The following is a 15,686-nucleotide window of genomic DNA, read 5'->3' as shown; positions in this document are numbered from 1 at the left end:
GTGAATGGGAACCGTCGCTGATCTTCAAAATATCTCCTTTTGTGTTCTGCAGAACAAAAAAAGTAATGCGGGTTTGAAATGACAAGAGGGTGAGTAAATGAGGATAGAATTGTATTGTAATATATTATTATGTAGTACATCTGACGATTCAGCATGAACAACGTTTGTTGTAAGCTGAACGTTGCTGATTTAAATGTACAAATAAAAAATACACATTACAATACAAGCATTTACTGGTTACAGAGCTCTGCTTTAACAAAAACGTCCATTAACAAAGCTATGATAAGAAAAAGAGCATCAAAGTCATTCTGGACACTGATAAGAGAATCTGTTTTCATTGCAAAGATCATTCGGCATAAACAATCACCTCTCTAGACCATAATCCGGAAACCACTGAAGTAACAACGCAAGATTCTGTCAGTATCCCATGAACAATAAAGAAATTGTCTATATCTGTGTAAAATGTGTTCATTTACAATATGTTTTATAGTCAAAAATGTCTATAGACAGTATTTTCGTATCAGATGTGATTATAGTAAACAACAGTTCAACTGTAGTTGACTTGTTTTGTTTTCATTAGTCCAATTTATCATAAAAGCACATCAACAGAGTGCCTCAATTTCTTCTCAATTATGAGATGTCTACGTGCCGACAAGAGTGTGAACAGTCAGTGGTGAAATACCTTCACAGATGTCTAGATGTTCTTTACAGAAGCCGTATTGTGCGATTTGTACATCTGGAGTTGCGCAAAACAGATCTCTGCCTGCTCGCCCTTATCTCCTACCACCCAGATCACTGCATACGGACACGGCTGAGCGACCGCTGGCAATCCCATAATTCTCTCGGTTCCTTAACACTACCATAGAAAGTGCTTTCCTATCTCTGTTCAAAGTAACTGTGACTTCCACACATTTACCATGGTAACTGAGACACATTAAACGTCCATCTGCAGGAGTCGTCTTTGTTGGCCAGAGCTACTGTAGAGCATGTATAGGATGACCACAATTAATACACGTTTGTTTAAGTTCGCGCAGAGTATTCATGATCTCAAAGTAGGACTGGCCAAGGTCAACAAACAATGACAATGAAATATAATTTTGAAGAATCGTTGCCTTTGTTTAAGCCGTTTCCACACCCAAAATTCTCTATACCGCAGCTCTATAGGGGTCAACTAGCGTCCAAAATCGCAGCCTGTCTTGTTTCGGCGGATCGTGAGTTCATTTGCAAGTCCCAAATAAACCGAATCATCGGACCTGAGTGGGCGACGCTGACAACTATTTAGCTAAGAAATACAGCCGTGTTGAGAAGAGGAAACGAGCGGGGCCATAAAGCTGCTCTTATTGCAGTCTGGGAGTATTAGTTTTAAACATCAGTGCTGCCATTTTAAACCCAATGATGTGATGTCAGAGTAATAGAAAGCATCTGAACTCTTTACTGCGTTCACACTTAGGGAAACTACTTGAACTTATGACCTGTAAGCTACGCAGAGGAACAGGAGACGGCAAAGAGCGGCCTGATAGGAATAACGTCACTATCAGGTGTAGATCGTCAAAGTACGACCAAGCTATTATAATCAGAGAGACTGAGCTGTCGTGATTGCCATTTTGCGTGAAATAGGAAAAGAAAATGTTTAAAGTGCATGTTTCTTCTCAGTCGTTGGATTTACGAAAACACATTCTTGGTAGATGGAAAAACGAATCGATGCCAAAGATGAATTATGTGATAAATTCGGATCCAAGCTAAATGAACAAACTGCAAACGCACTTTTTCTTCTGTATTTTAATATCGCAAACTGCACTTTATATTTGTAGCTCTCATATATTTGTAGCTCTCTATAATTTAAAAAATAAAATATAATACTTATTAGTGTACATTAACTATCCATACATTAGCATTCGGACGTTAAGGGTCACTTAGAATCTGAAAGCCTTTACTTACATTAAATAACACGTTAAGGGTCACTTAGAATCTGAAAGCCTTTACTTACATTAAATAACATATACCCTTAACATTTTTTGTGGACAAAAAATGTACTTTTCCATGTTTTAATAAAAAACATGTTTAGTTTTTGGAATAAATTACTTAATAATGAAGAAAAAGCAGTCAGTAGGAGCTCAGTATAGGTAAAACATTCCAGTTGAGATGAATAACATTCTAGTTGAGTTTCTGCAAATTCACCTCACAGAAGATAATAAAGAAATTTCAATTAATACATTTTTTATTATTATTAGACACTTGGCTATCAACTCAGCTTAAAAGCAGTCAATGATCACTGCAGATGATATATCCTGTCAATCAAAAGTGGACAGGAAAATATATAGAATATGTATATAGATAATGTTAAGAAACATAACCAGTTTGATCAATGTCGATGTATATTTATAGGCGTTCTATGAATTAATTACATTTAGAAAGTTAAAAACTATGAATTAAATCAGAATCGGTATCGGCAGATATCACTCTGAATATTCGTCTATCGGAATCATGAAAATGAAAAAATATGTCTAAATCTGCAACATACCGATGGCGATATATTGTTATTAATAATATCCAGTAAGCTCAAAATTTACTTGAGCTAAATATAAACTAAAACTTTGATGCTACATGAAAATATATATTACCACAATAATTACTCATAATTGTACAAGAACAGAAAAAAAAGTTGGGCGAAAATCGTTTTTGTTAATTATATTAAAAATTGACCCTAAACTTTCGCTTTTTATAACCTTTGCCAATGTAACACACAAAAATGCATATAATCTCAAATCAAGAAAGCTGGAAACCAAGGAAAGGGCGATTAGAGGATGTGTGTCTGCTTTAAAGGATGAGATACGTAAATCAGAAATGTGATGTGGCAGAAAGATCTACTGGCAGGTTTTAGAGACAGCTGAGGATCAGGCATGATTTACCTCTTTTAGACAATCTCCTAATCTTCTGAGGTGACCTTCTGAGTGCCTGGAGAGACAAGGTCAGAGACAAACCATAAACAAGAGCTGTAAATACTGCTTTCACTGTCACATGATCTACCTTTTCTCTATTTCTGGTAATTCAACGTCAGTTAAGAGTGAAGTCTTACTAAACTGCAGTTTTGGGACAAAAATTGAGAAATGGATCCGCTCTTTGCATGGTTTCTTTGGATATTCATAATTTTTTTATTCATAAATTTAATATTCATAAATTAGGGCAGCACGTTAAATCAAGATTATCCCGAAATATCATTTAAATTGACCTGTCTAGAGCGATTATGATATCGGAAAGTGCGGTTATGTTTCACACGTTCTTTGTTCGTGAGCACTGCTCTGTGATCAGTAGGAAATGCTGCTATATCTAAAAGCAGTGCGAATTTGAGGTGCTTTCAACCTGCATTTGAACAAACAACACAAAACATCACCATTTTTTATGTTTTTATTGTCATGAACATACCTGAGGAGGCTTGAAGAACAGTGATAGAGAGATGCTCATAAGCATTTCCTGGAACTACAAGCGTTATGATACTTTTTCTGCACCGTTAATTTGGAGTCTCGGTCCGTGAGCGCCCTCTGGCTTTCAGATACAGCAGCATTTTACAGTACTTCACTAAGAAGCTGCGCCAAAAAAATAAGTAGCAGACAACCCGCCAAATTGTGTGTGGTTTATTTTCTATTTATTGTTCAACATTAATGTAAATGATAATACTTTGTTATCTATAGTACCATAACATAAATATTCTATATATTTCATAATATTACGGTTTTCTATTATATAATTTTTCCTTATTTCCGAACTACTTCTTTCTACTTTGGAAATGAAAGTTAAAAACAGTAAATTAAACAACAGATAATACTGCTGACACAATCAATTTCCAATCCATGATTTGTAAAAAGCAAAACCTCTATTTATAAATTAAAGGAATAGTAAGTCAAAAATGTCACGCTTATGTCATCTCAAACTTTTATGAATTTCTTTCTTCTGCTGAACACAACAGAAAACATCCCCTGTTGATTTCCATTGTATGGAGAAAAAAAACACTAAGACATTTCTCAAAATATCTTCTTTTGTGTAGAAAGTCATATAATGGTTTTAAACAATATGAGTGTCAACGAACAACGTCAGATTTTTTTTTGGCTGAACTATCCCTATTAGATTCAATCTTCCATCATTTGCACAACTTCCAAGAGTCGATGGTTCTTTACCAGATAAAGGTCAACATTAAAAGCACCATGCTTTTTTCAAAGGTCTAGCTAGGCGTCAATTGAAATACTGTATGTCTAAAGTTGATGTGATGAACTACACCTGTGCTTTCTCTGCCATGACACCTGTGTGAACTTGAGGGGGAAGCAAGCGCTATATAAACCAGAGACCAGAGACCAGCAGCTCCATTACTTCATGCGTGAAAATCTCCACAGCGCATCTCGCTGGTAACAAACATCCAGAAACTGGTTTTCTTTCGTAACCCATAATCACTGACTGAGGCTTTCATTTCACGGTTTAATATTTCTAAATTACTTGAAAGTTTCCACCATAATTGTTCCCATCATTCACATAGACATAATTGAGCGCCATATGATGACATTATTTTCGACCTGCTGCCAAGTGAAACTTTAAGCCTATTAACTTCCCTTTATTTTATAGATACTAGAGCAGGCCCGCAGACAAAGCACATTTTCTGGTGGCTAATAGAGAGGAAATGAGTCTGGCTGTTAAATACAGACCCATACAGTGAAGGATTATTCTCAAATAAACCGCGCTCTTATCACAGGATCTACAATGAGTGAGTTTAAGGGATAAAATGTGTAGTTTTCACACAGCCATCTGTTAACATCTTAAAGTGCACAAACATTAGTAAACCTCACATAGTCTTCTGTATGGGTATCATGTTCTCTGACCGTATGCCGGCGGCTGAAGCTAATAAACAAACCAGAGGAGGCAGATGAGGTTAAAGCCATTCACCACCGCTGAGAGAAAACATACATCACTCAATCAGCTCACAAAACCACAACACATTCCCGCCCACAGGAATGAGAGATAGGGAGACATGCGTCAGACACTCACACCGCAATAAAATTGAGCTGTTTGCTATACTGTAGTTACAGATGAGAGATATAGTGATGTGTGTGACATCTGTTTATTTCTTTTATTATTATTCTTTTCAATATTTCGCTTCTTTTTTATGTTTATGCTAAAGGAAAATTTGGTCATATTTTTGGGGTATTTTGAATGATTCAAATGTAGTACTTTAATTAAAAATATACAAAAACTAAAAATCTAAATAATAGGGTTGTTAAAATATTACAAAAATTAATAATCAATCTATTTTGCAATTTAACCGTTTTACTTAGAGACACTTTACCCTAAAATGAATCATTTACTCACCCATTCGTCATTTCAAACATGTTTGACTTTTTCTCTTTTCCGCAGAACACAAAATACTTTTTTATCTTTATAAATTGGTAACCGGCACCCATTCACTGTGTCTGTATAATAGAAATGAATGGGTGCTGGCACTGGTAGGTTTACAGCTTTCTTCAAAATATCTTCTTTTGTGTTCTGCAGAAGAAGTATAAATGATGAGCAAATTTTCTTTTTGGATATCCCTTTAATTCAATACTTAAATCATAGGCAACTAAGAGATTTCAAATTCAGTTTTAGCTATTATTATTAATAATAATAATTATAAATGTTGTCTCTGTCTTAAAAGTGTATCTTAAAATAAATTATAAACTTAAATAAATGTAAATATAAATAAATTAAAAACCATGATGATATAAAACGTAATATCAATCTTCTTACATTTATATTGTGAAAATTGTTAATTTGATCATTTATTGGTATCCGTTAATTTTAAATTGCGAATCATTGTAACAATAGCCATTTAAAAAGATAATAGCGACACACATTTTAACATTTTATTTAATGTTGTTAAATGGGAACTGGAGTGTAACATATACACAAAATTTGCCAAACAATGTTACGATTTGTGTCCATGTAACGAAATCCCAATGTGTGATTTAACTCTCTCAGGTCAAGGACAGTGATATTATTAAGAGACTGGACAATGTTTCTGTCTTCAGTACTTGAACGGGGTGTGAGACATACTTATCTCTTTTGACAGTTTTTCTAGAAATTTCAAACAGCATTGACACAAAATAACATTTCGTAATTTATCATTTGTTATTGTGGCTATAAATTCCGCAACATATAAACATACCAGTATGTTTGTCTTAAAGGAATATATTAACATAACAAGGTTGAGTGATTCTATGCTAACTATTACAAACTAAAAAATGTCCATGTGTGCGTGAGATTTAAATTTATAATGGTGAAAAATCTGGATGCGTTTGATTATTTTGCCATAAATGTATATATTGCATATAGAAAATAAATAGGTGGAATACAGTGTGTTGTTTTTGTCATCGCACAGACGTATGCAATATTAATTTCAAATAAAAAAATTACTATCTACGTCTATATTAAAACATTAGATATTGACAGTGCATTGTCTTTTCCGTTCTAATCCTAATGCTACAGGTCTGCTTCAAAAAAAGTTTTTTTTTCTGACAACCGGCTCTTTATAAATCTCAATTAGAAGTGTAACAATATAAAGGAGGACAGTTTCTCTCTACAGCCCGACAAACTATTTTCAGTTCATGTTCTGAAGGTCTTCATTGATGATACTGGCTGTATTCCAAAACTGCAGCTTTTGAGTCGCATTTTATACGATGCATGTTCCACGCTTCAAGATAAACACTTCTAATCTATACAACTCGTCGGTATCAGTGTTTGTGGTTAAAGAGAAAACTAAATACTTCCTTCCCACGGCGGGGAGGATTCATCAAAGTTCATTAGTCATTTGAAGTAAGTGTACACTAACAGATGTGTGAAGTTTGCCCGCCTGTAAATCACGAAGGCAAACTCCGCCGAGCTCTAAATCACAAAACAAGTGTCAGAAGATCTGGAATAGAGCCACTTAATAACATGCAAAACCGCGATGTCAGACACTGAGAGCTCTGTACAGAGGAATTATGATGTGATCTTAAAAAAACGATCGTGGACTGTGAGGATGAGTGTTCATGGGGAATCAAACGCTGTCTTTTGTGAGGCTAATGGAAATTTGACCTTAGCCCTTTAACATTCCTCTGCAATACAGCAGTGAATAAGTGTCCCACAATGTATTGCATTTCTAATGTGAAGAACCGGATCATCAGCAGATATTTCTAACATCTTTATTCGTCTACAAAATTTCCACACGAAACCTAAAAAAACACTGTGTTTTAGCCAGGCGCTAAAATAGGTACTACAACACTATGATGCAAAAACTTGGAAATGTTTCAAGCAGACAGAAAATCTGCAATCATTCCCAGTCAAACCTACAGCTGAGATTGAATTTCAGTCGACAACAAAACTGCGTTTTTGAATGCTCCTGTAGCTGTCAGAATGTGCGCAAAACCAAAGTAAACAATAAAACAGAGCTGCAATGTTGTTTACAAAATATTTGTAACATGTTTCATGACCTCTTCTTATGAACATCTCATAAGCCCAACAGCACAAAGCTCTTATGTTAAGTAGCCATGATGTCATGATGTCTGCAGGGCTTTATTCTAAATCTCAGAATGACTTCTAATGGGCAGGGTCATACCATTTGATTGACAGCCCATGGGATCTCCCTCAGAACATCAATTTGAAGGATTTCATGATTATGAAAAGCCTCTTGAAAGCCTCTCTGGGTGAGCCGCATATTGCTCTGTGCTCAACATGAACAGTGATTGAACTATAAACATCAGAAATGTTAAACCCATGACAATTCAGGAACTCAGAGATCATGGCTACAAAGTCAAATGTTGCCCGAGAGCTCTGGAACTGTAGTAAATGTGGTCGTCTTCGCAGGTTAGACATTTTGCCTAGACCGGGGGAACTGTCACTCAACGTTACATGAACCAAAAACAAAAATGGGCAGCAGTACATGCATATCTCAATTACATGAGCCGAAGAATGTGAATTTTTCCATCGTGGACCCTCCTGGAACAGTCAAACAAAAAACAAAAGCGGCCCCTAATTACCGTTTCTATCTGATGCCCAACATCAAAAACTGTACCAATATGACCCTCAGGATAGATGAATGAGGGTTTCATTCTTAAAAAACACAGACATACTCCCTCCGTGTGCCATATCGGCCGTATGATCACGATAACATCTCCATTAAGCTTCTACTGATGAAATACTCCCTGTTTTTCATTCCTGCGATGAGGACAAATGCCAGTCGCAGATGTTAAACTCAAAGCTACGAAAAACAGAACAGTGTAGAAAGTGCTGGACGTCTAACTACATAATATAAACACGTCTGAAGTGAATACGTGTCCTCGTGTCGGAATGCGGAGATTCTCACAGGAGAGGAAAATAACGAATGAGACGTCTTCAGTTTCTCTATTAGCAATGAGAGCAAACAGAGAGCACTTTCTAGGTCTCTCCGATTTTTTTCTCTCGCCTGAGGAATCTATATTAAAACTTCAGAAGATCTTAGTAAAATCTAAAGATTAAATCTATTACTAAAGCGATTAGGTTCGCAAAAATTACGATAAACAATTCAGATTTCAGTATGAAACATTCATATTAACATACATATTCATATCAACACAGTCTCACAGAAATTCGTAACTATTTTACGAGTTCACTAATTTCGTACAATCTTATTCGTACGTTTTAGTACATTCCACATTGGCGTCAGTGACGCTTAGTTTAACTATTTTATGAGATCGTTAATTTATATGAATTTGAACAATCTTATTCGTACGTTTGCATTGGCCCCAGTGAAGTAAGGTTTAACTATTTTATGAGATGGCTAATGTGTAGGAATTCGTACAATCTTATTCGTACAATTTAATATGATTCACATTAGAAGCAGTAATGTAAAATTTAGGGGTGGGGTTAGGGGAGGGCCTTCGCTTCATTTTTGTTTTTTTCTAATAATTGTACATTTCCGTTTGATTCAGATCGTACGAATTCATATAAATTAGCCACCTCGTAAATAGTTAAGTTTTTCCTTAAGATCGGGTTGTTTACATTCATTTTATCATTTTATCGTACATTTAGATCTATTGCCTCATGTGTCTTTATTCCTAAAGATTAGCAGAAAAAATGGCTAAATAATTACAACAGAAAAAACTAAAAAAATTAAGTTATTGAGCAATAAAACAGCTTTGAGCAATAAAAAATTTCTCTGCATTTTTATGCCCTCAAATTTAGTGAGAAAGTTGGCTGGGCCACAACGGCCCCTATGTTTCACAGTTCGATGCCTCCAAATGTTTTTCATGTTGCCGAATGGATCGAAAGCAGAGATTAATTGGTTTGCATTTAAAGCTTGCCTGAGACCGCACCACTGCGTTTACACAAACAAACATTTATGTGGGAAAGCCAAACTCGGCCTCTGATGCCCGATCAGCGGCTGTCAAGCAAAACCGGGTCGGCGCACAAAGCAGTGCAACAATGCGTGTTAATAAACAATCGGCGCCACGTTCTGCATTTTCTTCCATCGCACATGCGCGCACAAACGGTGCCTCTCCACGTTCTGGATCAATGGAGTCTGACACGTACCGCACAGGATAAACAGGAATGGAATCCGCAAGACAGCTTAAACTCTCGTTTTCTGGGATGAGGGTGGGGGGTAGTAAAGCCGTCTTGCTAAAAAGGTGTCTTTTTACCTTCAGAGGTGGAAAAAACACATGCTGACCGGCTCCACACATTCCTAAGGGGTTTAAATGACATTTTATGGGGAACGCACAGGCCCAAAGATCATCAGGAGTTTATGGGCAACAATAAACAACTATAAAGTTAAGCCTGAGCTACGGAAGCCTGCGACACACGTCCTGTCTCTGAAGATTAGAGCTTTGGCCTTTTTAAACTCTCTGAGACTGTTCCTCTCAACATCTCTCAATTGCTTAATGACCAAAGATCTGCGATGGCAGATTTAATGCTGGCGGATGTTGGTGGTTCCGATCTCCATTCGTGCTATAAATCAGGAACCTTAAATGTAAACTTTGACCATAGAAAGCACAAGAATTTTGAGGATTACCTTGTAAGACAATCATTTAAAATAAATTAACTAATGCCATTTAAAACCTCCTGACAGAGTTATTACTGTTTTTATTCATTTTTTGCAGTTTTAATAAAAATGTAATATAGCTTTTCTTTTTTCAATATTTTTTTTATATTTTTAGCTTTTGTGGTAATTTTACTTAAATGTTGTGTTCCCGTGTAAATATATATAGAGATTTTTTTTATATATAGAAGTTATGTTCAAACCAATATGACTTTCTTTCTTCTACAAAACACAAAACAAGATATTTTGAAGTGTTGGTAACAGAAAACCGTTGGTCTCCATTGACTTGTATTAGTTTTGTATCCAAACATTAAAATAAAAGGTTTATTTTCAGCACCAAGAGCATCGACAAATGTCATTGTAAAAATGACCCCCACAATTGGCATTCAGCACACAAAAAGGTAGTCCAAGCCCCAAACTCATTCCATTGGTTCAGTCAAACCAGAGATGGGTAGCACTAGGTTGCTCAAGTACTTTTTTGCGATCCAGAGTCAAGTCGCGAGTGGCGTGATGCGACGTGGCAACAGAAACGGTCTCTTTTTGTTGAGTCTCTTTGCGTTTGTTGCATCTCTTCGTGCTGCATCAAGTGGGTACAGAATTTCTGTTTATAATGGGTTCTAGTGTTTTATCTGTCCTCTTTTTCAAACCTGTCCAGTACTTGAAATGAAATATCCCTATGCAAAACAGCAATGTTTGAAAGAACCACAATATTAAAGCAGGAGAGTCAAGCTATACCAATGTCTCCTAATAATCTGCATTTTAATCTGTAATGGACAAAAAACATTTTACAAAGTGCTCTAATACTTCGATTATGTTTGACAGGTCACACATGTAGCCAACATGTGTGTGTCATACAAACCTATGGTTTACTATCGCCAACCTCTGCCTTCAAAAGTCTTCAGAGCAAACACACTCGTATCTGTAACCTTAGCACCACCCAGGGAGGAGATGACGGTCCGAGCTCACCGAGCAGAACCAGGCCAGCCCTTTACACCAAAGAAACAGGTCAGAAACAACACGCCTGCAGCTGCACTTTGAAAAACGTTGGCAGTGATGTATGCTTGAAGCAACACAGTATGGTTATAGATCAGATGGAGGGATCGAGTGGCAGGGCAAAGACGCCTGCAGAGACGAGCTGAGGGTGGTTTCTTAAGAGCCGCTATGAGCATGAGATGACTATAATGTTTTGTGTATTTGTTTATGCAGGTCATAGTGGGAAGGTTAAGATCCGCTGGGCTCCAATCATCTCAGGTTTGTTCAAGTTCAAATCCATCTTCAGTCGGAATGTTTATACAGGAGTGTTTTTGTTTCCCTGAACAAAATGAAATTTTCATGGATCATTGCAAAACGGAAAACATACAAGGTGCCGCACAAATTATTTTTCATGTATTTTACACTTTGACAGTCAATTTAAATCTGAAGATAAAATAAATAATAAATAACTTCGCATAGACTCTTAGATCCATAGATTCTTTAATAAGCGGGTGCAACATATCGCATCTTTTCTTTTAAAATCTCATGTCTCCATATTTTATCATGTTTATTTTTTGTCAATCGGTTTGCAAATATCTTAACAATAAAACTTATTAAAAAGTGCTTGTAAACTTTATCAAACATAATATTTTATCATTTAAAAAGTGTTTTTCCCTATTCCTGAAAAAGGTCAATCTGGACATCCAAGGTTTAAGGAGAGCAACAATATCCATGTTTAAAAAGTATGTCCATATTATGTCCATAAAATAGTGCTAGCATGTACGTTTTGCTTTTAGTTATGGTAAATGAGCTCAAAATATTCATATTAACAGATATTTTTTAATAGAAAAACTTTCTTCAGCTATTTTTAGCTAATGAAAGGAAATCCTTAACCTATATAGTACACATGGGATGGTGTCTGTGGGTAAGTAAATTATGGAAGAATTGATATGTTTAAGTGAACTAGCCCTTAAAGCACGAGTCTTCGATTTTGTTTTCGGTTCTGTTTATTATCTCTGTGTTAAACACTCGTAAAAATACAGCTCTCCCTCTGTTCCACAGTTTGGAGAGCAGAGGTCCTTTTACATAATTGAGCTTTAATAGAAAAATTGTTGTGTAGTGGACGAAACACTCAGGGTTATTATTTAACCAGCTGTGAAAATATGACTCTGATTTCACTACGAGGAGGAAATATATTCATTACATATTCACAGTCTCTGCCAAAAAGTGATCAGATCTCTGACGGTTGATCGGTCCATTAACCGTTGTGGTGACAGCTTCTCACTGTGTATTTAATAGATTTAGATTAGAAACACTGAGGTGCCACACCATCAGTTTCAATCTATACAATTTTAGCATCAGATCACGAAAATTTGGTGAAAATACTAATTTTAACATATAAGCAATACAACCTAATGCTTTTCCCAAAGGAACACACTACAGTTCACCTGAACATGTGTCACAATCTCAATGCTTTGTTATTGTTACACAATTATGATGTTCATTCATTCTTATGATGTCTTCACCCTGTTGTAATCTCGAGTGATTGAGGATTCAGGAATACATTCATATGTCTACACATAAACTTTGACATAAACAGAGAAGATAAGTTCTAACTCTCGCCGGCCGCGTCCACCACATGACAAATCTAAGACAAGCACAGGAGTTGATGAAAGGTTGAAGTCGCCGGTAAACAGCCCAATCGGCAGCTGAGCCCTTGATAAGCAGCTCACTGCCCTGAGGGCCAGAGATTGACCCCAGAAGAGCAGTTGTAACTCAGGCTAAGAGGCTTTTGTGGAAGGGTGGATAGTTGGATATAAACTACTGGACAAAGGCTACACGTGCGCACACACACAGGGCGAACCATCGTGATCGCACCCCTTAATTATAGTTTTTAGTCTGTCAGCGAAGAAACGCAGATCTAAGGGTGAGCTACAAAAGTTTGATAATTCACACAAAAAATGTCATTATTTACTACAGTAATTTTAATGCAACATTGAAACTAGTAAAAGCGAACTTTTAGTTCTACTTTTGGTTTGTTATTTACCACAACCTACAGTGGGTAGACTCAAAGTTGCTTTATGAAATATTTTGTGGTGCTTTTCTTTACAAATGTCCACAACAAACACTGAAAAACTGCAATTTTAAAAAATGCTACTGTCTTTCACAAAAATAGATGTTTAATTTAAAAAAGGTAATTACACAGAATTTTACTATTACAATGTGTCTACACCAGACGCGACCGGCGCAGCGCAATGCAACACTACACACGGCTTATTCTTGGAACTGTTTCGCCCCATCCAGCGTGGACAAAGGTTAAATAATAATTGGTCTTAATGCATTGAATTATCTTTTGTTGCTCCCTCATCCGGTGTAGACACATTACAACATATGACAAATATAGACAAATAGACAAATTTTTCAGGTAAAATGTAAAAAATCCAGTAAATTAAAAAAATTTCCATGGATTATGTAAAAAACAAATGTTACAGTCTTTTTAATGTTTTTAAGAGATTTTGCAGATATTTTGGAAATACGGTAAAAAAAAAATCCAATTACAGAAAAAGGTTGCAATTGTTAAGAAAAATGTGAAAAAGATGTAATTTTATGTAAAAAAGCTGCTTAAGACAGGACTGCCTTAAGATTTTAAGTACAAACAAACTGCTTTACTGAAAGTTATTTCAATGTAAATTTTACCTTTTGATAAGTGGTTTAGTTGTTGATGTAACTTTTAAAAACAAGTTGAAATTGCTTAACATTGATAAATTGAAGTGAAACACTAAGTTAAACTGACTGGTAAAACCAATTTCGTACTTAAAATCTTAAGGCAGTCAAAAAATGTATATGAAAATATGTTTTCATTTCATAATATTATGGTCATATTTATTCAGCATCCAATCAGCTGAACATACAAGTATGCAATTGCATTGCATACAATATTTCAGATCTCAAGGGAAAGGAATCCATACAATTACATGATTTCATTTATTTTTCAGACTCTACATAAAAAATGCTTTTTTAGTAGAAGACCGCTGAAATGTCATGTTAGATCATTGCATGGAACATTGGCTACCTAACAGCCCAAATTATCAGTGCATGGTTTCTCAATTGTACCCATAATCCTCTGTTGTTGTAAAAGTATTTTACGAGAGAAAGTTATAATCCACTCAATTAGTCCAGCAGATGTGGTGTTTTTCCTACAGTTCTTATTTTGCAGATAATTTTCCAAATGTTGGTGTGCCGAGTGTTTCTTGTGCAGAGTGTTTCGTGTGTGGGACAAAAAGAAACAAGTTAGATTAATGGACGCCATATTGTAGCCGCCTCTGAGGAAATCTGTAACATGTTACGCTAATGTGGTGTAGCTAGCCGATATCAATCAAACGAGTTAGTGACATTTAAATAATAATCTGAAACATATCTCAATGTGTGCTGGAAGAAGTAACCATTTATTACACACAAAAGCTTTAAAAATAGAAATGGGGGCACTTGGTACAAAGAATGGTGGTTGAATTTGACCTTCGACCTCTTTCTCTTTAAAATCATGTTAATGGGGATGTGTGAATAGTGCGGGGAGAACAACTCTGTCTGAATGCGCTTTCACACTTCACAGTTCAAAGCCGGTCTCAGACGGAGACCTCTGGAAGTTCTCCTGAAGAACGCGGCAGTGGTGAGAACGGCCCCTTTAACGTCGCCTTTACGTTTGTGTGGAGAATAAATACACAGGATGAAAAGGAGAAGGCGAACCTTTCTTCTGATGCACATGGAGGACTCCAAATTCAACATTAAGGCTGGAGCCTATGAATCCGACTATTGTCTTCATAAGTCAGAGGTTTAGGGAATTTTGTTTCAGAAGTCCCAAAGCAACACTGCCTCCTCAAAGTGGTTCTTGTGAAACAAAGACATGAAAAAGCAAAGTGAAAGAGAGAAGAGAATTCTATGATTCCGCATTTGTGGATGCATGAGCCTTAAAGGATGTTATGTGATTGTCCGTACGATTAAAAGTCAGATGCCAAAAATAAAGTGCAAGACAATATGGCCATCAAAATGTTTTTATGTGTAGGTACTGCATGTGTTTAGGTATATTATTTTAGTTTTTTTCTTTGAACTGCTAACAATATTTCTCCCAAATAGAAAAAAATATATTGTTTTTTATTTTCATTTTTTGCAGAAAATGGAAACTGGAGAAACGGGTAAAAATAACTCCGTATCGCTGTATTTTTTTAGTTCATATTCATTTTAAAGCAAAAAAATTGTAATATTTGTACATGTATATAGAAACAGTTTATAAAAATGTTTGTGATAACCTTGATTTTTATCACAGTCTTTTTTATATCCAAGTCTTTCACATTGCTGTTGGATGACTTTGTGTCACTCCCGAGGTTTGATTTTGTTGAAATTCAAGAGACACTGAATTGGAATTTATAAAAATGATCAACTAGTAGTTGGTTTTGACCTGTTAATCTCCCGAATCTGTTTCTGTTTCTGTATCACGTTGAGCACTGTCACTGAATTGATTCATAATACAAGATCTGACAGAAACAGGCTTTGGAGATTTACAACACCAATATAAACCTAAAGTTCAGAGGTCACTGTATGCGGCAGAATTAATGTGTTGAAACACAACCAGAAACACACATACACC

General features: G+C 35.9%; 1 protein-coding gene across 1 annotated transcript in view; it reads right to left on the bottom strand.

Annotated features, from left to right (window-relative positions):
• si:dkey-246e1.3 (uncharacterized) overlaps positions 1-15,686 on the bottom strand; it is a 48,303-nt gene that overhangs the window by 16,528 nt on the left and 16,089 nt on the right. Inside the window, exon 2 of the mRNA XM_056758858.1 lies at positions 2,910-2,955. Coding sequence (XP_056614836.1) covers positions 2,910-2,955 — 46 coding nt within the window. The remainder of the gene's footprint in view (positions 1-2,909; positions 2,956-15,686) is intronic.

Source organism: Triplophysa dalaica, chromosome 10, assembly GCF_015846415.1.
Source record: "Triplophysa dalaica isolate WHDGS20190420 chromosome 10, ASM1584641v1, whole genome shotgun sequence".
Classification (NCBI taxonomy): domain Eukaryota; kingdom Metazoa; phylum Chordata; class Actinopteri; order Cypriniformes; family Nemacheilidae; genus Triplophysa; species Triplophysa dalaica.
The sequence above is the reverse complement of the archived record's forward strand: the minus strand, read 5'-3'. Positions and strand labels throughout refer to the sequence as shown.